The sequence below is a fragment of the Podarcis muralis genome, chromosome 15 (assembly GCF_964188315.1).
Source record: "Podarcis muralis chromosome 15, rPodMur119.hap1.1, whole genome shotgun sequence".
NCBI lineage: Eukaryota > Metazoa > Chordata > Lepidosauria > Squamata > Lacertidae > Podarcis > Podarcis muralis.
Genome location: NC_135669.1, coordinates 38,540,180 through 38,564,371, shown reverse-complemented (window position 1 = coordinate 38,564,371; position 24,192 = coordinate 38,540,180). Strand labels below are relative to the sequence as shown.

Sequence of the window (24,192 nt, the reverse complement as noted above, 5' to 3'; positions counted from 1 at the left end):
GTTGCCCCTATGGAACGCCCCACAGGCAAGACCCTGAGTGCAACATCTAAATGCAACTGCTTGTGATTCCTAGCGAGTGGCATACAGAGGCATTCTCCCTCCAATAATGGATTGCAAATATGTCATGTACCAAATCAAAGCAGCTAAAAATAAGACTCAAAACAGCGGCAGTTCATATACAGACTTTGGAACTGCTTCCACTGCAGTGCCTTGAGAAGGTTTCTCTCTTGTAACATCTCAAAAACCAGATTTGGCTAGTCTCTTCCCTGCTGAGGCCTGTGTCGTTTTTTCACGCTGTGATGAAAACAGGTTGTTGTTTTGGGGATTTGGGAGATAAGCTCTGTGCTAATTCTCTATATATTTCTCTGTAAGTGTGAAGGATTTATTCTTTTCATCTATTTTGCTCCCCTCTCCCCCGGAACTTACACAGCTTTGAAGATTGCAGTTGTAGATATCTATCACTCGAGGTTAAAGGAAAGGCAACGAAGGAAAAAGTGAGTTCCTGGCTTTTTCATTCTTTCAAATTTAAGTGTGCTTGCTGAGTTCTGTGACAAAGATTTTGCAGAATAGCTATTCTGGGCTGGGTGTCGAATTTGAACATCAGCAAACCATGGGGAGAGAATATGGGGTTGTGTGGCAGATATTTACACCTTTCCCCTTGGATATAAAGTTGTTATCTGAAGGAAGGACTGTCACGGGCAAGGAATTCCAAACTTTTTGCTTTGCTTTTTGCCTCCACATCCGTCCCCCAATAACCAAGGTTTAGGTTTATTCAGTTCATTGCTTCCCACTAAGAAAGTCCCAAAGCAAACTAACAATCACAGTAAAAAAAAATACAGTAATAAAAACCACATTAGCAATGGAGCGCGCCTGTGAGGATGAAGTCAAACTGCTGCATTAGCAGTGCCGAAGTGACCTCGTTGGGACGCAAGCCTGGGGAGTGTGTCTGGAGGTTCTGGGCTGCCCAGAAGATGACCCCGCTCTCAGCCTCACTGATGTGGTCCAAAGGAAAGCAGAGCAATACTGTAGCCTTATTGGAGTTCACCGATTGGGTCTGCGTTGCTCCGGGACAGGAGGAAGGAAGTCAAATGACACCAAGGTTGATTCCAAGAAAGAGTTTATTCTGCTCTCCGGATAGCAGTAGGCACTTGCGTGGTGAGTCCACAGCAAGTCCAAAGAAATAAGAAATTTCATGCAGTATATATATCCTCCAGGCACCCCCTCCCTCCTTCCCTAGGAATCCAACCACGTCAGCCTATGTACGCAGGTTGACATCACATATGTTCTTGCTCTGGTATTCTTAACCATAAAAGGGTATTCCTTCCTGTACTTCTGACCATAAAAGGATCTTCCTCTTCCTACTCTTATCTTGGAGGAAGAGGTCATCATCTCCGAGAACGCACTCTGGCTTTGTTCCCGGACTGAGGTTTGTGCGTCAGGGTTGTGGTAAGATAAGACCTAGAGTGTCATCCCTGTTCCACTTTAGAGTGGACAAGGCCATCCTTATCGTCACAGACTGATAAAGGAGAGAGCCTTGTTTATGCAGCTGTGTTCTTGTTATGCATTTGCTCAACAGCTCAAGTTAAAGCATTTTAGAAATGCTAAGAAGAAAAGGGGGGGGGGTTTGAGTCAGTTTTAAACTGACTGCATAGAAACCCATTCCTTCAATATGTTGGGCACCAGCTCAGCTGCAGGTGTTGCTGGAAAGAGTCATACCTCTATCTGAGAACCTCAAACATGGATATATCCAGTAAGTGGCAAGCCATCCACTCTCCAGCTGTACACGTGATGTCTATTCTGGTATAAAGACACCGGTACTCTTAACTCCATCCTCTTAATTACTGCAATCCGTAGATAATTGACACCACAGACTTTGCTACAGTGGACTTCCAGCTTGAGGCCGATGAGTTGGCTAATTAAAACATTCTGTGTCAGCAGCTTAGCCAATTAGCTGACTCTCTGTAAAATTATTTAGTGACACTCCCAACATCTCAATATTTTTTCAAACGTGTAGTTCAAGTCGAGGTGCGTTATTAAAAAGTAGTTAACTTGATGGAAGTCTAGTGCATTCCCTCCCCCCCCCCCCCCAGTTAAAATGCCCTTTTCAGCAGATAATTTAAAGTCAGTATGTGGTTGGAAGAGACTCACTTGTCAGACCTCAGCCTAAAAATATTAAAATGACTTTTAATTTGAGTTGCATGCAAGAATCCCAGTGTAATGGAAGGGCCATTTACTGCTCTTGTTCAAGTCTGGGCAAACACTAGGTTTTCCCATGATGCTTTAGGGCAGGAACTTTAGGGCAGCAACAAACGCTAGGTTTTCCCATGATGCTTTAGGGCAGGATGTTCCCAAGTTCTAGCACTATGAAAGAGTGGAGAAAGAACCTTTGGCTATCCACTTCCTCTACTCTATGCATAATTTTATCATGTTGCCTCTTATTCGCCTTTTCTCTAAGCAAAAAGGCCCCAAATGAACTTGTAGCCTTTCTTCATAGGGAAGCTGCTCCAGTTGCCTTCTGAGGCAACCCAAACTGTGGACAGTTCCAAGTGTGTTCGCACCATAGATTTGTATACTGCCATTAGGATATTGGCGGGATTGTTAGTAAAATCTGTCCTTCACCAGCAGATCCCAGCGCAGGTGAAACAATTTAAAACTACAGTAGTACCTCGGGTTACATACGCTTCAGGTTACATACGCTTCAGGTTACAGGCTCCGCTAACCCAGAAATCGTGCTTCAGGTTAAGAACTTTGCTTCAGGATGAGAACATAAATCATGCTCTGGCGGCACAGCAGCAGCAGGAGGCCCCATTAGCTAAAGTGGTGCTTCAGGTTAAGAACAGTTTCAGGTTAAGAACTGACCTCCGGAACGAATTAAGTACTTAACCTGAGGTACCACTGTACAGCCAAATCAGTTACAGCAGGGGTCAGCAAACTTTTTCAGCAGGGGGCCAGTCCATTATCCCTCAGCCCTTGTGGGAGGCCGGACTATATTTTGAGGGGGGAAATGAACGAATTCCTAAGCCCCACAAATAACCCAGAGATCCATTTTAAATAAAAGGGCACATTCTACTCATGTAAAAACACGCTGATTCCTGGACCATCTGCAGGCCGGATTTAGAAGGTGATTGGGCCAGATCCGGCCCCTGGGCCATAGTTTGCTGACCCCTGAGTTACAGGAATAGGGTGGGTCCCAAAAGCACACATCTCAGGTGCCAAAGGCCAGGGGTGAAAAGAAGCATCTTCAGCATTTGCCAAAAGCTATATAATACAGGTGTGAGATGCACCTCTGTGGGGAGGGAATCCCACGACAGAGAATGCCACCAACCCTGAACTTCTGAGGGCGGCAGAACTAGCAAGAGGACCCCCTCTGCTGATCTTAACACCCGAGGAGGTCTGTAGGGAAGGAGGAGGTCTCAGATATTTGGGTCCTAAGTCATTTCTGACCCTTGGTTTGGTATTCGCCATTTTCGCAGCTGCCACGCACTGGGCTACCCAGCGGAGAAGGCGAGAGTAAATCCCAGCTTGGCAGGCTGAACGTGCTACCAGGGAGTAGTTGGGTGGAGGGAGCAGGGAGGAACATAGGAAGCTGCCTTGTATCGAAACAGGTCCCTGTCCTGGTTTCTGATCCACAATTGACTTCTGACTTCTGCTCAATGATTGAAACTAAGACCTTCACCTCGAATCTGACTAGGGACTAACATGAACTTACCTCTACTCATAAACTCTTTTCTCTAATTCTGTAACAAATTATTGTGTCATACATATCCTTATGAGTTTGAGTTTGTAATCTCTATTTGTGTTTGTAATCCTTGTCAGAATACATACTTTTGAATGGATTAGTTTTTGTTACAATTGTCTATTGATTTGCCAGTAGGGACCACTCTCACTCCTGAAACTTATATTGGCCAGAGTTCTTGGTGTGATTTTTTCTTTGATTTGAGTCAGGCCCATTGATCCATCTGGCTCGGTACTGTCCGCATTGACAGGCAGTGACTCTTCAATGTTCTGAAGCAGGAGGAGATGCTAGGGAGTAAACCTGAGACTTCTGGCATCCATGGCAGGATGGTCTAGCACTTTGCCAATAGGAGTGATGCAACTTGGGCCTGGGTGAGGAAGAGGCGGCACATGGGGGTGTAGAACGCAAGCGGGCACATCCAGTGAAGTTTCTAGGTTTAGAGAGGTGGGTGTGCTAGATCCACAAGCACGGCACAGTCCTATCAGGTTTGAGAGACCCGGGGGTAGAAGGAAGGCAAGGAACAGGGTGTCCCACGCAGGACACAACTGCCCAAATAGGTTTGGTTTTTTAAAATCTATTTATACAATTTATGTACCACTCTACTACTATAGGGGACGCGGGTGGCGCTGTGGGTTAAACCACAGAGCCTAGGACTTGCCGATCAGAAGGTTGGCGGTTCAAATCCCCGCAACAGGGTGAGCTCCCATTGCTCGGTCCCTGCTCCTGCCAACCTAGCAGTTCGAAAGCACATCAAAGGGCAAGTAGATAAATAGGTACCGCTCCAGCGGGAAGGTAAACAGCATTTTCGTGCGCTGCTCTGCTTTGCCAGAAGTGGCTTAGTCATGCTGGCACCATGACCCGGAAGCTGTATGCCGGCTCCCTCGGCCAATAAAGCGAGATGAGTGCCGCAACCCCAGAGTCGGTCACGACTGGACCTAATGGTCAGGGGTCCCTTTACCTTTACCTACTACCATAGACTTAGCAGCCTACAAATATCACAATACCAAAATAAAAATAAAATTCAGTTAAAACGTTAAAATCAAACTTGAATTAAAACATTCCAGCAGCTTTTCCAGTCAGGAATAAAGATGTAAGAAAACATCATGTGCACTTACAGGTGTCTCAACACTGGTAATTCTCTATGGTTTTAACACAGAGTAAGGAAATGCCAGGCCCTCAGGCCTGGAATCTATTTCCAAGGCTAAGTCATGCAGTAGAATATGAAGTAGGGTAGGAATTAATTAGCATCTCCTGCTAAAGGAGTAACGTTGATGTTCCCAAATTGGTGCTTTTAAAAACGTTTGCGCCTTTTCCGTGCTATCACGTTGCCTCTATTTATAGAAAGCTGCAAGCTACATAAAAGGTTTATAAATACCTTCCCGCTGCCCTCTTGGTGTAGCAAATCAAAACTGCTTCCAAAGGCTGTCTTTCTGCTTACTTATCAGTTGGGTGTCTCTTTAACACACACCTTTTTCAATAGCTATTTATCATTGCAATTGCTCTTCGTATCTCCATAAAAGTGTGCACAAAAGCAAAGACTAACAAGAAGTTTTGGCCAGTTTTGGGAATTGCAGTGGTACCTCGGGTTAAGAACTTAATTCGTTCTGGAGGTCTGTTCTTAACCTGAAACTGTTCTTAACCTGAAGCACCACTATAGCTAATGGGGCCTCCTGCTGCCGCTGCACCGCCGCTGCACGATTTCTGTTCTCATCCTGAAGCAAAGTTCTTAACCCGAGGTACTATTTCTGGGTTAGCGGAGTCTGCAACCTGAAGCATATGTAACCCCAGGTACCACTGTATAAATAAAACAGGTTTGGTCCCCAGCCTCTCCTTAGCCAGGCCTCCTAGCAAGAGAAAGAAATGCCATGGGCAGTCATAGTGCTGCTCTGTGCAAACACGGGGCAGAGCTATCATCACTGTGCCTTTACAGTTGTGGGAACACGTGTGGAAGCAGTTTTATTTGGTACAGTCAACCAAGGGACAGGCTGTCTACAAGCCTGTAGATATATGCTGCTTTCATGGACTTAGACACCAAAGCCTGATCTACACAGTAGCATGTGATAGTGGAATGTGCGATATCACTTTGAATTGCAAGCATGTAAGGAGGTGTCACATTTTTGAATGCTCTCCCATGTGAAAAAATTCCCTGCAAGCAGAAATCTAGCACAACAGGAGAGGTACTGTGGTTTTTTTACCTGGATGCCGTTTAAAGACAAAGCAGAACATGGGTAAGAACTTTAAAAAACGTGTTTTCCATCCTTGGAGACTGAACTGTCCTGGTCATGGGAACGTAGGGAGCAGCCTCACCATTTGACCATCTAGCTCAGTATTGCCCACACTGACTGGCAGCAGTTCCTCAAGTTTGAGGCAGGGATTATTTCCCAGGCCCACCTGGAGATGCTGGGAGTTGAACCTGGGACCTTCTGCATGCAAGGCAGACCCTCTACCGCTAAGCTACAGCCCTTTGCATGCTGCCACCTCAGGATTCTAGCACCTCACTGCTTGTGTAGAGAAGGCCTCTCACCACGCCCTGAAGACAGCTGATGTGTCTAAATACAGTCATACCTTGGTTGTCGAATGCCTTGCAACTTGAACATTTTGGCTCCCGAACGCCACAAACCCAGAAGTGAGCGTTCTGGTTTGCGAACATTCTTTAGAACCCGAACGTCTGACACGGGTTCCGTGGCTTCTGATTGGCTGCAGGAGCTTCCTGCAGCCAATCAGAAGCAGTGCCTTGGTTTCTGAATGTTTTGGAAGTCGAACGGACTTCCGGAATGGATTCTGTTCGACTTCCAAGGTACGACTGTAGTCCTAAGAGAAGCTTTGCCTGGCCTTTCCTGGAAAATATTATTAACGAGGAGATTCTAGGAATTCCCAGGATAACTTTTCTGCTGCAGGATTGCTTGTTTATAGTTGGGCAATGGTCCTAATACAGGCTGTACCTTTTTCAATTACAGAATTATAAGAGACCATGGACTCATCAACCTCAGAAAGTTCCAGAGTGAGTATCTCGGCTGTCAGCCTTAATGGCTGTGCTGCCTGGCTAAAATTAGCCTGAAAGGATGCTGCCTGATTAACCCTTTAAATACCTCGGTGTTGCTATTTTCTGTTTGTGAAATTACCTCTGGGGGCAAATAGTGGTTCAAGCGAAGGTTCTGACTCTGCAGCATTGGGGCGCCCCTGGATCAGACCAAAAGCTTGTCTAGTCCAGCATCCTCTTTCCCACAGTCTCCAACCAGCTGCTTATTTGATTTGATTCATTTATATATATGATTTTATTTTTTATTTTTTTGCCTGCCCTTCACCATAAGCTCCCGGGACAGGTTATAACAATATATGTACAATTATAAAAACAGAAAAGAACAATATAAATTTCGGCAGAAGAGGTGGATCCTGCAAAACACACATACTTCGTTGAAGGCCAGGGTAAAGAGGTGCAGCTTCATTGCACAACAGAAGCTGTAAAGTGAGACTGCTGGATGTGCCTCTATGGGGAGGGAATCCTCCACAATCCCACAATCTAGGGGTTGCCTCGGAGAAAGTCCCCAGCGGGTGCCGTTGCCCGGACCTCTGTGGGTGGCGGAAAAACCAAGAGAGCTCACCCCACCCCTCTGCAGAGCTTAACACCTGAGAAGGTGTGTAGAGATGGAGGTGGTCTTTCAGGTACTTGGGACCTGCGTTGTTTAGGGCTTTAAGCATTGATGGTAGGCAGGCAAGCAGAGCATGTGCAAAACAGCTCTCTCCTGCTATAGTCACCCAGTGACTGGTATCAGAAGGCTAGTGCCTCTGATTCTGCCGGTAGTATATGGCTATAGTAATGGTGGGGTCTTATCAGCCTCTTGGATGGGAGGCCACTAGAAGCCCAAGCATATTAATCCATTTTTTCAAAAAGCCTACTTAAAATACACGTGTATTTTTGTTACTATTGTAACTGCTGTTATTAAGCTGGAGACAAAACACCCAATAGCCACATACTATGGTCACCCACAGCTTTCGCCTGCTGGGATTGTCATCTCGGTACTAATTGGCCCAGAATGGATGGATTCTGCTAAGCAGAAAAATGTCAGTCCATTCCTGATAACTCACAGCCCCAACATCTGCATGCTTACAAGGTGTAATACCTGTGCCCCACATGACCAGATGTTGCGTTGGTGTTGCTTGAACTGAGCAGCTGCAAATTTTTAAGAGGAGGGGTTCTACAGGTAGATACATGAACACACAAGCAGGCTAACACCATGGAACGCATTTCAGTGATTGAAAATAGCACTGGAGGCTGATCCATTAGGGAAAATGGCACACTGCCCCACCAAACTCAGCCCCCGCTCCCTCAGCCAGCCCCCACCTGCCTGCCTCCCTGCTTAGTTACAGCCAGTTTGGGGTGCCACCACTGCCCGCCTGCTTTCTCCTCCCCCTTAGTCTCAGGGTTGCTCTTGTAGAAACCAGCAGGGAGGAGGAGGGCCAAACTGGAATAAGTCGGTCCCCCTTGTCATTGGCTCTGACTCTGCCTACCATTGGCTTCCCTGCCTTCTGCCCCACCAGTCCCAATGGGCACCAGCCACCACTGGAAAATGGACCAGAGCCCCAGAGAGAACCCATTTAAGGAGAATGGTTAAGAATAAATAGCCACAAATAGGGAATTTTCAGCTAAGCACATGATCACTTCTATCTGACCTGCGCATGGTTCACGGACTCCACCCGAGAAGAGGCAGTATCGCATTCTTGGTCTTTCCTTGAATCTGCATTTTTCTCCTTTGCTAAGAAAGCAGCTTTCTTTGTCCTCCCTTTGTCTTGCAGTTCTGGAAAGAAGGTACCCAAAAGAGGTTCAAGATCTTTACGAGACCATGAGGCGCTTTGCAAGGATCCTGGGACCGACGGAGCACGACAAATTCATAGAAAGTCACGCATGTAGGCATCACCTGGTCTTCTGTCTTTCATGCTTGTGTTCCTCTTTCATGTTGCACCATGCTAAGGATCACACATGAATTCTCTTTCTATATATATTAGCAGTAAAAGTCCCCCTCCCCAAATATCATTGGCATATACAGTTTCTGCCACAATTGTGGTACAGTAAAAAAGGCAGGAAATTGTGAAACCTTTTTATTGAATCAGCCCCTGTGCCTTTGGCCCTCCAGATGTTGCCAAATTGCCATCATCCCTGGCCATTGGCCGTGACTGCTAGGGCTAATGGGAGTTGTATTTCTGTAACATCTGGAGAGCTGAATGTCCTCCATTCCTGCCATAGCGGGATGCAAGCTTTGGAGCTGTGCCAAGCCCTTAAAACAGGCATCCCCAACAGCCTTCCAGCTGTTTTGGGACTACAACTCCCATCATCCCTAGCTAACAGGACCAGTGGTCAGGGATGATGGGAATTGTAGTCCCAAAACAGCTGGAAGGCCGAGTTTGGGGGTGCCTGCCTTAAAAGAAGCACAGCTGGGTGTGGACACACATGTAGGCACACACACAAAATATTTGGTTTCTTTTCATTGCTTGAGTGATGGATTCTGCTTACCAAGTTTTTAGCATGGTAGTGGGCAACCAGATGTTGCTGAACTCCAGCTCTCATCAGTCCAAGCCAGCCTGGCCAGTGGTCAGGGATGATGGGAGATGAAGCCCAGCAACATCTGGAGGCCAACAGATGTGTTCGTGTCCTATCCAGTCTTTAGCATTTCAAATATAAAGTACACTCACCAGTCTGGCTATTACAGCTGCTTCAGTTAGAAGATCAATAGTGGTATTATAAATAGCTTTATTACAGGCTGTTTTATGGCCACAAAGTCTGTCGAGGGCTTGTTAAGGTTTTATTTCCAAAAGCACATCTCGTAAGGAAGACAGCGGTCTGGAGAGGAGTGGCCAAACCTCTGGCGTTCCCAGCTCCCATCACCCCTGACCCTATTGGCCATGCTGGCCACAGATGCTCCCAACCCCTTCTTTTAGGACAGGAGATCAGCAAGGAAAATGGGTTGAGAGAAATGACCACACACAACCTGTTCTGTCATTGTTGAACAGATACTTGAGGGAAGGGATCAAAACCTCCTGCTTTGCCCAGTGACTGGTTTGACGCAGTTCGCAAGTTTGTTCCGACTGCGACAGCTATATTTGTTGTTTCGTTTGCCCAAGCTAGCATGCAGCAAATATCTGTGTTGGGTTCTTTTTGCATGTCTTGAAGCAAAACTCTCATGTATATAACACAGTTGTGATTCATGTGCCTGGAACAAAGCAACAGGTTTCTAGGCAGTAGTTGCTGACACATGTACATACACACAACGTCTTGTGCAAGGTGTTGTGAAATTAACCCAGTTGTCCAGAGTAGAGAAGCTGGCCCTCATTCAAGTACAGTTACTAATTGCTCTCTGCTTTGAATAAGGAACAGCATAAGCACAAAGGAACCACCCACAATTTAAGCCAAGTCTCTGCACTTTTACCCCGAAGGAAACAATGAAAAGTGATATATGAAATCGTTCTCCCTCACGGAAACCAAATATTCAGTTTTGCAGATAACCACCCCAAGCATGTGAATGTCACTTTTTTGTGGGGGAGGGGGAGGGGAAGGGATGAGACAGAAACAGCTGTAGAAATGAGGAACTCGGAGGCTCCTGAACTTCAGGAGTTTTGCAGCCTTCCAATGAGTTGTTTAGGGATGCGGGTGGCGCTGTGGGTTAAACCACAGAGCCTAGGACTTGCTGATCAGAAGGTCGGCGGTTCAAATCCCCCGCGACGGGGTGAGCTCCCATTGCTCGGTCCCTGCTCCTGCCCACCTAGCAGTTCGAAAGCACATCAAAGTGCAAGTAAATAGGTACCACTCCGGTGGGAAGGTAAACGGCGTTTCTGTGCGCTGCTCTGGTTCGCCAGAAGCGGCTTAGTCATGCTGGCCACATGACCCGGAAGCTGTATGCCGGCTCCCTCAGCCAATAAAGCGAGATGAGCGCTGCAACCCCAGAGTCAGTCACGACTGGACCTAATGGTCAGGGGTCCCTTTATCTTTACTAATGAGTTGTTTTATTATTAGAAAATCTGTCCCAGAAAGCACTTGCTGGCCGAATTTCAGCAAGATTTTGACAAGGCTGCCGCTAAGTGTCAAGTTGTGGGGATCCCATGACTTGGCATCCTGTCGGCGGCTTTGCCTTTTAAAGGTACCTCACTCTTCCATCATCTAACCACTCATCTAGTTTGCATAATTAACAATCTTTAATTGGCCTCTCTGCATTCCAGCAGAGGCAGTTGTAAACAATTATTCCCCTCTACGTTTCCTCTTATTTCTGTTTGATGAAACTCCCGCATCAACAACTTCAAAGCTGTTTCTGTGCTCCACGCCAGGGACTTTTCACAGAAATGGGCGCGGCAGTTTCTGCATAGCTGTGGTTTTATTGAGATCTAAAACTTTTCTAATTAGTTACTCAGGAAAGGTTTTTTTTTAAAAAAATTAGCTCATAATGTCCCTTAAGGTGATCAAGTGCAGGTGCTGCTCATATATCTGAAAATGCAGCAATCAATAGGCCAGTTTGCCCTCCTCTCCTCCCCTTCCCTGACGCATCGGCATTAATTTCTTGGAAGCAAATAAACATTAAGAGTAATAATAATAATTTTAGCATTTATATATAGCACTTACATAGCACTTCAAAGAACTCCGTGTGCTTCATAGACACATGTAATAATTATATATGCCCTTCAATTAAAAAACAAACAAACCTTAAAGCAGTTTACAAATAAAGCCAGTTTTATTTTTTTTTATTACATTTATATCTCACCTTTCCTCCATGGTGACATGCCTGGCTTTCTCCCTCTCCAGATTATCCTTACAATATCATGAGGTAGGTTAGTCTTAGGACCTCAGTCAAGTTTCTGGCCAGAAAAAAAACGGGGCACTTCCAACTCGCCCTCTTAGCTTTTGCACACTGTCACTCATAAGAGTATACCATATTCTATAATCTGTAGTGCAGGGGTGGGGAACCTCAGGCCTGGGGGCCAAATGTGGCCCTCCAGGCTTCTCTGTCTGGCCCTCAAAACTCTCCCCAGACCAAACCCCTCACTGTCCCTGGTTCACACCCCACAGATGTGCCCTTGAGCTCTGACAACACTTCTATCCAACGGAGGATAGAGAAGGATGTGTGTGTAGAAATTAGCCTAGTGCATGAAGGCAGATTTTACGTTCATTGCTGCACCCTTTTGTCTCTGTCCCTACTCACCACTGGCACATGGTCCCCAGAAGGCGATGCAGCCCTCGGGCTGAAAAACTGTTTCCCACCTCTGAAATTCGTTTTTTCAAGCGGTTTTACAAGAAGCCGCTCTTCCAAACACTGGTGCCTAATCCCCGTTCGAGACGGCTAGCACGGACTTGGGTTACATTTCTGGCATCACCGATCTACCTTGCCTGGCTTTGCCGTCTCTCTTCTCAGGCCCCGGATTGGCTCACAGAGACCCGGTTTCCCCTTTGTCACGTTCATTAACATGTCTGCAGCCACTTGGCTCCCACGCCAGCTTTTCGAGAGACTTGTTGCATTAAAGTACTTCAGCAGTTGTCTCAGCCTGTCTGCCTGTCCCCGTCCCCAGGGATGCTCTCACCCAATGGAAGCAATGTAGATCTGAGTTCCTTTTTATACATTGAGGGGGGGGGGTGTTCCCCACATTTACAACAAAAAATGAATATAAATAAATGCCTTTTCAAAAGACAGCTAGAAACTTGGTAAGGCTGAATTTCTGAGGGATCCAGACTCGACTCCAGCTACCGCATTACGTACGAAGAGCCAGGGTTGTATAGTAGTGGATAGGGCACCCAAGGGTGAATTTTCCCATTCCTTTTTTAATATATATGTCTCTGTTATTCTACCCAGTGGAGTTTGAGCTGCGAAGGGAAATCAAACGACTTCAGGAGTACAGGACAGCGGGGATCACCAATTTCTGCAGTAAGTACATGCTGAATAAGCCATGGCTGGGCTGCTGTGGCACTTAATTCAAAGCAGGACGTTATCGTAAGTAATTTCCATCCGAAATATGTTCATTTGCGTGTCAGTCCGTTGTACTTTTGGGGGTGGGGCAAGCAGCAATTTGAACTGCTTTGAATCCCTTGATTGTTTAGGGAACGCCCCACAAGGCAAATGGCTGGATTCTGCAGCGGTGACCAGTTCTGAATGCGTTGGGGAATTACCTGTTTGACTCATGAATGCAGGAGTGCCTTTCATCAGAGGGAAGACTTTATCTACCTGCCTAGTCATCAGAGTCTAGCTTCCTGCTTTGAAGAAGCAAGGAGAGAGACAAACCTCTCTGCTGTGTCAGCAGACAAACTCACATATCATAATCATTTTATTTGTTTGTTTACGTATTTATACACCATTTCATGCCAAGGTGGCGCCTGAGTGGTTGCTTTGGGCTTTTTGATTTTGCTCACAAGAAAGGACAAGCCTAGCCTAGCCGTCTCTTGAATAAGGAGTTTCTAAGCCTTTGGATATTCAAGACCCCCCCATAAGGAAAGCTGGTTTTCGTGACAAATTATCCCTGAGCAACTAACCGTGAGCTCACTTCAATCACAAATTTCAATCTCAAATTGAAAACAGGTCAGTAATTCACTGGCAAGACGAGAGACCCTTGGCTCTTGCAGCTGATTATGTAAATCACATCCCCCCCAAAAAGCCTCTTTTATCTGGCCCTTGGGACACTCCCTAGCTCACATCCCCTCCTGGCTGCTTTGCACCTAGAGTGTTTTTGCCCGGCTGGAATGTGTCCTTGAACTCTGATAATGCCTTGTTTCCCTGGATGGAGGAGAGGGGTATGTATATGTGTGGAACACAGCCTACTGTACAACTCCCAGCCTCCAAATGCATTCATTGCCCCGCCCACATTGCCTCTGGCCCCGCCCACCATTGGCACCAGTGGCCTCCAGAAGACTGAGCTGAAGGAGGTGCGGCCCTCGGGCTGAAAAAGTTCCCACGTGTAAATTATTGCCGCTAGAACTAGCAAATGCTGGGATTTCCCAGCACTACAGCATTAGGACTCGCTGGTGAATGTCAGCATCTGCCACGTTTGACATCTAATGTACATACGGTTTGTATCCAACATCAGCCCTTCTCGGGGCAGAGCCATTGGAGGTGCATGGGTCTGGCTAACTTGGGTCAAAGTTGCTTTGCCGCCTTAGCATGGGTCAGCTGCCTGTGGCAGTTCGCTTGTTTGGCGAGCCGTATCAACGCCTGTTTTCTTGGCGCAGGTGCAAGAACGTATGACCGGCTCAAAAAGACCCGCGAGGAGGAGTGCCTGAAGCGCACAATGCTCTCCGAAGTCCTTCAGTACATCCAGGACAGCAGCGCCTGTCAGCAGTGGCTCAGCCGGCAAGCGGACATGTATGTCGACCAAAAATGAGGGTTTGGGGGTGGTTGTTTTTAGTGAAACCAGAGCAAAACTGGCATGGAGCAGCTGTCTCATAAAAGTAAGTGGTTGAATCTGCTTTTGAGGTTCTTCTGTATCAATTTTGCCATGAAATATCTGCCCAGGACCAAGATTCTTGTTAATGAAAGAAAGGTGGAGCTAAGCGACTTTAAGAACATAATCTGGTAAAACAGGAATTCGTGTTTCCTACCCAGGTGGGAGCGCCTGTTCTGGGAAAACCCAGGATAAGCCTTGCCAACCAGAAACATGTATACTCTGTGCCAAAATAATAAATAATGATAATTTAGCCCATTCTCTGCCTTCTGAGAATTCAGCAGGCATTGTCCATGTGCTTTCCAGTATAACTTGTTTCTTACTTTTCATGAAAGCTCTGTGCCTTCCCTACCATATATTCCGGGCCCTTTCCTGCACTTTTGCCTGTCACAATCCTGCCTTCCAGTAACGCTGGCGCAGGCAACCAAAAAGCCCCGAGCCACACGCCCCTGGCCAAAAGCCCCAGAGATGGCAGCTCTGGAGCCACTGAGGGCTGGCATCCTCAGCCATCAGGGCCCCACTGCTACTCTTGAGCTTCCTGGTCCAGGCAGACCATATACTCACAGATGGGGGTGCAGCACTAGACTCTAGGCCAGAGCTCTGCCCATTTAAGGGCTTTCCTTGTAAAGCCCACCAACCTCAGCATGAGATAGTCAGGCCCAGGAGTATAAAATGGCTCAAATGAGATTGAGATGGGGGGCGCATTTTTGCACAAGGAAAAAATGTGTGCGTGACGCCGTCTCATGCCACACGAGGCTTATTCATAATACGTTTTGTTTTAAAATTTCATTTTCAGAGATTCTGGCCTGAGTCCCACAATGCCGGTGACCTCAAATTCAGGTGAGTGTTTTCCAGGCTCCGCCCACCTTTCCAGCCCTTGCACCAGTTTCAGTGCTGTTAGAAATGGGGAAAACAAGCCATACCCATTAGCAGTTAATGCGCTACTAATCCCACACCACCCTGTTATTAAAAGGAAGGACTGGGTTGCTGCATGCTGGGCAGCTGCAGATTCCTCCCATCCAAACTCCTTGCTGACCAGGAAACAGGCATTGGAAAGCCACCAGTCCAATCGCAGCAGAGCAGGGGCCTCTCAGAGGTGCTACCCCTGGGATAGGAAACCTCTGAAGGTCTATTGACTCATGGAAAAAGCCGCCGTCTATGGTACAACATTCCCCAGCGTCTCCAGGCAGAGCTGTCGTAGGAAGGAGCCCTGCCCAAAACCCCGGATTGCCACTGCCAATCAATTCAGGCAGTTCAGAATAAGTTCAGGATAAGGCTTCCAAATTTCCTACATCTTTGGCAGCCAACAAGGGACGCGGGTGGCGCTGTGGGTTAAAGCCTCAGCGCCTAGGGCTTGCCGATCGAAAGGTCGGCGGTTCGAATCCCCGCAGCGGGGTGCGCTCCCGTTGCTCGGTCCCAGCGCCTGCCAACCTAGCAGTGTGAAAGCACCCCCAGGTGCAAGTAGATAAATAGGGACCGCTTACTGGCGGGAAGGTAAACGGCGTTTCCGTGTGCTGCGCTGGCTCGCCAGATGCAGCTTCGTCATGCTGGCCACGTGACCCGGAAGTGTCTCCGGACAGCGCTGGCCCCCGGCCTCTTGAGTGAGATGGGCGCACAACCCCAGAGTCTGTCAAGACTGGCCCGTACGGGCAGGGGTACCTTTACCTTTACCTTTATGGTGTGGTGGTTAGAGTGAGACCTGGGAGACCAGGGTTTGAATTCCCACTTAGCCGCTTGAAGCTGACCGGGTGACCACAATCTCAGCCAAACCTCATTCACTGGGTTGTTGTGAGGATAATCTGGAGAGGGCGAGAACCATCCTGAGCTCCTTGGAGGAAAGGAGGGATATAGATGCAAGAATGAATGGAATAGACGAGCCAAAACAGAATGCTGGGAGAACAAGCACACACACACACACACAAACACAAACGCAAACACACACACCCTTCTCTTCCAGGGTCATGAGCTCAGTTCTGGCTTGACAAGGACTAATTTCAGTGCTGGCATCCCATGGCAACGAGCACTTCACATGTTGCAATCAAGCGTGTGGCTGCCTGCGCATACAGGGGCTGTGAGCTGTGTCTCCAGCTCCTCAATTTGCACCTTCCTGTGAAGAGGTCCCTCGGCCGTCTTTCCCCCAAACCAGTGGTCCGTATGCAATATTTGACGTTGGTGGAGCTGGAGCCAGGAACGTATTAAAAGACATTAGTAGTTAATGCTGCTTTGGGGCCCCTCAAGATGGAGGCGAAAGGGAGGCTGCTTGAATGTGGGTACTATTTTTTTAAAAAAATAAAAACACATGAGATTTCTCTCTTGCCAGCTCGTTTTCTAATAGGGGCTCTTAGCCATTACTCGGCTGCAGATTTCCAGTGATTAAATCTCGCAAGCCTGAATGAGCTTCAGTGTGTTACGCAGCCACATTTCAGCTCTGCAGCCTGTAACTTTTTCCACGCTGCACGCCTCAGAGGAAAGGTGGCCGAGCCTAATAGACATGTCTCAGTCACCCATCATTGCCCCACTTTGCACAGTGTGAGGGTTAGGTGTGGTTCAGGTGCATTCACAGCTGAATGTGCCAGGTTCAAATCCCCACTTAAGCAGCTGAGCAAATTGCACTTCCCTGCTTTTGCCTGCAGTCCTGAGCACATTTGCCAGGAATTGCATACCGTGAAAACCCAGCGGCACTTACTTCCTGGTAAATACACTTAAGTACCATTGAGCTCAGTGGGGCTTTTAACTGCTGAGTAAATAAACACGTTGATAGGGATTTTTTTATCCTGCTCAGTCCCAGAGGCTGGAGTAGCTTGCAATCAAAAGCTATTATGCACAGCAGGGCAGGGGAACATCTGGGCCCTCCAGATGTCGCCGGACTACAACTCCCATCATCCCTGACCGTTGGCCATGCTGGCTGATGGGAGTTGGAATCAGCAACATCCAGAGGGCCACAGGCTCCCCGTCCCTGATATTAAGCAAAATCCAAGTAGATTCAATGTTGAAGCCCATTCGGCATCTAATTCCCCATCAGTGCCGAGAGTCCTCATTCTGGTCGCAGCAACCCAGACACATTATTGAAGGCCCCCAGCCACAAACATTCCAACCCTCCAACCTCTCCCACACCAGTGGCTTTCTGGAAGGCTTCTCGCACTCCCTTTAATACCTGTTTTGCCCAAACCTGACTTATACTTCCCATCCCCAAGAAGGTACAGTGCCTAGGCGTGTTGCAGGAACCAGAAACAAACAATGCAGAGTGCAAGGCACACTGAGCGTCTTACTACTGGTCCATCCAGCCCAGTATTGTCTGCTCTGACTGGCAGCAGCTCTCTCCCGTTCTCAGACATCTGTGTCTCGCTACTCTGCTACCTGAAACCTTTCATCACTGGAGATGCCAGGGACTGAGCCTGAGCTGTGGACCACCCCCCATAAACTTTAAAAGATATTATTAGCCCAAACAAGGAGGTCGATGCTGTGTCAAACTCATAAAGCACACACAACTCAAAACCAGATTTGGGGGGAAAACAACAGCATATGATGTATTATCTCAAATCCTTTCCGCGCCACCGTCATCACTTTCGGGGCAGGGATCCTACGGCCCTCTAGATGCTGTCAAAATTCCCACCAGCCCCAGAGCACATGACTGGTGCTGTGGGGCAAAGAGTGTTTCACCCTGTTATCAATCAATCAATAAATCAATATAGCAACATCTGGAGGGCCACAGCATTCATTTTGTTCTTTCTGCATTGTTACTATAATGCCAGTGAACCTTTGTCATGTGCATCAGAGGCTAATGTGGTGGGGTGTTTTTTCCCCATCTTGGTGCTCTCAAAATAGCACACTAGGACTGTAGATACTGTAGTCATCAAAGGAGTAAAAAAACAGCAACCATAGTTGATGCTCTCTGCAGGCACCGCTTTGACTGTCCTGACTTCCCACCCCCCTCCCACCTGCCGCAGCATTTTCAGGAACAGCAAAAGTTGATTTTCAGAGCCACCAGCTCCTTGTTAACCGCAGTTGGATGTTTATGCTGCTTTTATTATCTCCTCGCAGGTAGACGGAGCGCACCGCCGCTGAACCTCACTGGTCTCCCAGGCACAGAGAAACTTAACGAGAAAGAAAAAGAGGTAAACGGGGAACAGATGCTGTCTGGGGAAACCGCAGTTTTAAAGGGCCATTGGCCTCTCGGGCAACAGTAAACCATAAGCCCAGTCAAAAGCAGTTACAACGCAGGTAGCTGATTGTGGAGCCTGCATAGGAGCACGGGAAGGTGCCTTATACCAAGTCAGATCATTGGTCCATATAGCTCGGTACTGTCTACACTGACTGGCAGCAGCTCTCCAGGGTTTCAGGCAAGGGTACAGTTCTGCCTACCTGGTGATGAGCTTGGGACCTTCTGCAAGCAAAGCAGATACTCTTCTCATTGAGCCACAGTCCTCCCCACCACAACTTGCTCTGGCTGAAAGACGTGAAATTATTGCAATGAGAGTTTGAGGCACACATTGCAAGGGATCATTTGCTCTAGCATTTAAGAGCTAGCTTGGTGGCCACAGGCAGTGAGGAGATGCATGCAGGTGAGTGCATAGAATTGCGCACGGGAGGCAGCAGCCTTGCTTCTCCCCTCTGTTGCACTTAGCATGGAAGCAAAGCAGGCTGGCAGGGGAGCAAAGCCCCCGCTCTGTGCACAGCATAGGTTGTCAGTGAGCTGCTGCAAAGGTGACAAGAGTGCCTGAACCCTCTGCCACCTGCTAGCAGGCTAGTAACTTCCATGGGCTTGTTTACAAGGCTGCCCTAATTACCGGCTCACTTGATTCTTTGTGACGTTACCCATCGTTACAAAACCACAAGTGTGCTACTAGATTTGCCTGCGACTGTGGGTCAGTTATGGATAGTATTATATTGCTGGGCGACATTCTTAAGAGAATGTCATTAGCCCCACACTTACTTTATTTACATAACGTATATACAGTGGAACCTCTGGTTGTGAACGGGATCCATTCTGGAGGCCCGTTCGCAACATGAAAAGAGTGCAACCTGAAGCGCCGTATCTGCGCAGGTGCGCAGCATGATTTGGTACTTGTGCGTATGCATGAAGCACGATTTAGCGCTTCTGCGCATGCGGTGAAACCCAGAAGTAACCCTTTCCGGTACTTATGGGTCGCCTGAAAGAACGTAGCATGAAGCAAATGTAACATAAGGTATGACTGTACAGTTTAAAACTGCAATTTCTAAGCAGTGTGCAATAGGAATATAGGAGGGATACAAAAGGGACGCAGCATAAAATCGGTTAAAATTAACCGTAAAATAGAAGGGATGGACACTTCGTCGTCACCAGGCACCAGAAGTTCAGCAGGGGCAGGGCCTGCCTGATCTCAGCCAGGAAGGGCTCTAGCTCAGTGGCAGGGCGTCTGATTTGCACTCAGAAGGTCCCAGGTTCAGTGCCTGAGCATCTCCAGGCAGGTCAGGGAGAGAAACCCCCGCTCCTGAAACCCTGCAGTCACTCAGCATAGACAACACTGAGCTAAACGGACCAGTGGTCTGACTCTGTGTAAGGCACCTTTCTGTGTTCCAGCATCTGAAAACAGGGTCTGAATACCTCCTCCACCTCAGCTCAGCTAGTCTTATATTGAAAAAAGACGTGTGTGCCCAAGTGTGGATCTATGTGTCTGTGCTGCCGTGTGTGTGTGTGTGTGTGTGTGTGTGTGTAAAAAGAAAAAGAGTTGAGGGTAAGTGAGCTTGTTCAGAAGAAAAGGGCCAGGATTTATTTTCAGGAGACGGCAACAATACAGTGGTACCTCGGGTTAAGTACTTAATTCGTTCCGGAGGTCCGTACCTAACCTGAAACTGTTCTTAACCTGAAACACCACTTTAGCTAATGGGGCCTCCTGCTGCCGCTGCGCCCCCGGAGCACGATTTCTGTTCTTACCCTGAAGCAAAGTTCTTAACCTGAAGCACTATTTCTGGGTTAGTGGAGTCCGTAACCTGAAGCGTATGTAACCCGAGATACCACTGTACTTCTCCAGCCCTCCTCTGGGGCCACTTGATAACACCACTTCCCTTTGGGGCTGCTTTCCTTTGCTGCTCCCAGGCAAATCATAGATGTCCAGCCTTTTCCCATAAGCTTTCCCGGCCTGACAAAACACACCACCAGTTAGCTACTAAATTGGCATTTTGGGTGCCTTCCCGCGTTACAGGTGAAGCCGCCTTGTCTGCGGCACCGAGAAGGAGCTGCGTTTCCCCAAGACGTTCTGCTCTTGCCGTCTCGTTCCTGGCGGAGGTTTTGCCAGAGCATTTCCTTATTAAAAGGAAGGAGGAGCGGGGGAAATAAGCAGCTGGTGTCTCCAACGGGGTCATTATATAGCACTGGGAACTTCAGAGGCGAGCTGGATTTGGGGGACCAGCTGCTGCTGCTGTTGCCGCCTTGCTAAATTGGACTGCGGGCCTTTTGCAGAAGCCCCATTTCAGTCTCCGGGAGAGGCTGGGGGTTTGCCTAATAAACTTCCAGGATTTAAGAACTCCCGCCTGCAGAGCCTTGCTCCGCAGAACTGTTCTGGCTCTGTTATCGCTGGGCAGAGCCGAGTGCCAATTTTGTGAAAAGATATAAAAGGGAGCAGGCTTGGCCCGACTGCGGGGGATTAAGAGGCAGCTGTCCTTATTGGCATGTCTCCCATCAGGCTCCGTCAGTCATTGCTAGCCCCCTCGCCCCAGGTTGGTTATATTTCCTAGTGCTGCGAAGGAGCAAGCTCTTCTCCCTCCCTGCCAATGCGCACAAACGCAGGCAGAGATTTAGAAGCCTGGGTTTTGCCCACCTTCGGCGGATGATAAACACATGGCCTTTCTGGATTATTGGAGGGCATGTGTTGTTCCAGTCATGTCTTTGGGAGCTCTCCATTTGTAATGACTTGCTGAAAGACACCCACCTTGGGAAGCTGTGTCTAGAATGCTGCAGTAGAGGATTAGGGAGCCACAGCCCAGAGGCCAAATGCAGCCCAACTCCCCGCCCCAGGCCACACCCCTTCGCCAGCCACACCCTCCAAGCCCAGACTCCACCCCTCGCGGGGCTCGCTTTGCAACCCCATGGAGCGCTTGTGTCTGGCTGGAGCAGGGTGGTGGATTCTAATAACGCTTTCTGCTTATCTGGACGGAGGGTGGGCAAGAGGTGCATAGAAACAAGCCTACTGCACGAAATACAACGTTCATTTTCATTGCTCTGTGCACTTTTGCCCTTGGCCCTGACCACTGCTGGCACGTGGCCCCCAGCAGGGTTACCCAGAAGGGAATGCGGCCCTCGAGCAGAAAAGGGTTCCCCAACTCTTGTGTTCTATCTCCCCACACTCCATTTCCCCATTCTGCAGCTGGACTCCATCTACATGTTATTTTTGGGTGGCTGCTCTCCCCCCCCCCCCCCGATTTTGAAATATTTCCATTACAGTGGTACCTCTGGTTACATACGCTTCAGGTTACAGACTCCGCTAACCTAGAAATAGTACCTCGGGTTAAGAACTTTGCTTCAGGATTAGAACAGAAATCGTGTGGCAGCGGCACGGCGGCAGCGGGAGGCCCCATTAGCTAAAGTGGTGCTTCAGGTTAAGAACAGTTTCAGGTCAAGAACGGATCTCCAGAATGAATTAAGTTCTTAACCCGAGGTACCACTGTACCTGGAAGGGTTACCGAGGTAGTGCAGCCTTGGGGAAGTTGATGGGCAGGGTGGGGAAATGTTTGACGGGGCGTGCGTGACCTCTGACCTTCTCTCCCAGCTCTGCCAGGTAGTTCGCTTGGTCCCCGGAGCCTACCTGGAGTACAAAGCGGCCTTAGTCAACGAGTGCCAGAAGCAAGGGGGCCTGAGGCTTGCCCAGGCACGAGCCCTCATCAAGATCGATGTGAACAAAACCAGAAAGATCTACGACTTCCTTATCCGGGAAGGATACATCTCCAAAGCCTGAAGGGAGAAGCGGGAGCCTTTTGCTTTTACTCAAAGACCCTCCGTTTTGCTGAACGGCGGATAGGATGGCGAAGAGCTCGCTACGAAGGCTGGCTTCTCATCCTGTTCTAAACTGTACTATGTAATGTTTTGTTGGCATTCTGCAGCGATGAACTTTTGGGAAGCGCTGTGGGACGTGTAATCTATTATTAAAGTATGGAGTGGGCCTTCACACCTCTTGCAATGATTAAAAAAAGGATGGAAGCGCAGAGGTTGCTCTTTGTTGTTTTTTTGCCTTGGCACTCGGGAAGAGCTTAAGCACCGAACGGCAGCTCCCAAACGCATTTTGTGCTCAGCTTTTGTGTGGGAGAGCCAACCGAGGGAGAAGCTCGGCTCGCCTCTCCCCTTCCAGCTCGCAGGCTCCTGCCTTTTAAAACTTGTTTGCTTCAAGAGGCTCGGCACGTGCCGGAGGAGCTAAAAGCTGCATCACATGCCCAAATTGCACCGTTCTAAAATTACACCATTCAGAGAGGGAGAGGGAGGCATGTCAATTTAGGAAGACAGTTGGAAAATAATAAGAGTTATTTGTCATCTGTTTTGAAAGTGTCTAAATTCTGCATCAAGAATTCAGATTTATTTTGCGTGCAAAAATCATGCACGTGTAGAGTATTTGTTCAAATGTGCTTGCCTTACCTAAAGTGGCTCCAATCTGTAGGCCATATTTTGCCCAAACCTAAATGCCTGGTTCAGGATGGGCCGGCAGGTGAAAGGAGACAGTAGCCAATGCTGGTCCTACCCACAGCAGACACCATTAAGCATAATGGGTGTGACTCACTTGTTTCCATTAATTCAAATGGGTCTACTCTTGAGTAAAACTTGGCCGCAATGTTGAGTTGTGCAGGACTGAAGAGCAATAGCAGGTACATAAGGTGGTAACAAGCAATGAATGAACGGTGCTTCAGATCACAAATCCCTCCAAATGCTGTTGAACTACAACTCCCATCATCCCTGACCATGGCTGGGCTTGGGAGTCCCAAAAACATCTGGAAGGACACCGTCCCTGCTACAGGTGTACCATCACCAGAATACTGGAGCATCTCTTAGCTCTCTCTGTGTGTATAATATTTCCAATTATTCTGGCAGTATACTTTGGCATATCAGATGCCAAAGACAAGCCATCAGAGTTAGCCTCCAGCTCTATACACAGGTAGCCTTAGGTGCTTCCAGAAACATCTGTCCAGCCACTGTTGGAAATGGAATGTGAGACCTTAGACTGGTCCAGTGAGGCAGTGTTTGTTTCCTTTTGACCATGAGGCCTAGAAACTTGTCCCTGCCTAAAAATTTAAAATCAGGAATGTTCGGAAGTACAGGTTATGCCAAGCCCAGCTTTGCTTTACATAGCAGCTCTCAAGGCAAGAAAACAGAAACCAGCCCATCTATTCCACATGCCCCTGCTTTGCAGGGAACATGGAACTTTTAGTACTTCTTCACGAATTCAGTTAGTTGAACTTCTACTCAAAACAGAACCTTTATTAGCAGGAAGTAAAACGACAACAACAATTCTTGTTAGTCATTTGTTATTCAACACACAACACACTTAAGAACATAAATACATTGTACCATTAAATGACTTCGTACAAACACCTACCATTCATGAGTACCCAACACACACACACACACACACACAGAGAGAGTCTTGTTCTTATACTGCTTAGGAGCAGTATAAGGAAGCTTCCTTCGAAGTCAAACCACTGGTCTATATAGCCCAATATTGTCTACACTGACTGGCAGTGACTCTCCAGGCAGGGATCTCTGCCAGCCCTACCTGGAGATGCCAGGGATTGAACCTGGGACCTTCTACATGAAAAACAGATGCTCTACCACTAAGCTATGGCCCTTCCCTATAGTTTTCAAAGGAAACGTGTGATTAACCTGCGAGTTAAAAAAATGAAATCCACATGAAAACAACAGCATTATACCTTATCGATGCCACAGCTACTCCAAGGCATCCGTATATGATAAGAAAGATGCCACAATGATCTAAACTTACAACAGGCTCAAAGAACTAATTCATTAGGGAAGTACCAAACCAGCAGAGAATGGAAAGCAATGCTTGCTAGGGAAAACAGCACAGAATCCA

General features: G+C 47.9%; 1 protein-coding gene across 4 annotated transcripts in view; it reads left to right on the top strand.

Moving 5' to 3' along the window:
- The window catches only part of TADA2A (transcriptional adaptor 2A), a 33,522-nt gene extending 11,201 nt beyond the window's left edge, over positions 1 to 22,321 (top strand). For all 4 annotated transcript variants that reach the window (XM_077919365.1, XM_077919364.1, XM_077919363.1 and 1 more), the window contains exons 9-16: positions 431 to 494; positions 6,694 to 6,737; positions 8,531 to 8,641; positions 12,565 to 12,636; positions 13,932 to 14,064; positions 14,940 to 14,983; positions 18,185 to 18,258; positions 21,889 to 22,321. In XM_077919365.1, the coding sequence (XP_077775491.1) occupies positions 431 to 494; positions 6,694 to 6,737; positions 8,531 to 8,641; positions 12,565 to 12,636; positions 13,932 to 14,064; positions 14,940 to 14,983; positions 18,185 to 18,258; positions 21,889 to 22,074 (728 nt within the window). In that variant the 3' untranslated portion in view covers positions 22,075 to 22,321. The remainder of the gene's footprint in view (positions 1 to 430; positions 495 to 6,693; positions 6,738 to 8,530; positions 8,642 to 12,564; positions 12,637 to 13,931; positions 14,065 to 14,939; positions 14,984 to 18,184; positions 18,259 to 21,888) is intronic.
- The last annotated feature ends 1,871 nt before the right edge of the window (positions 22,322 to 24,192 follow it).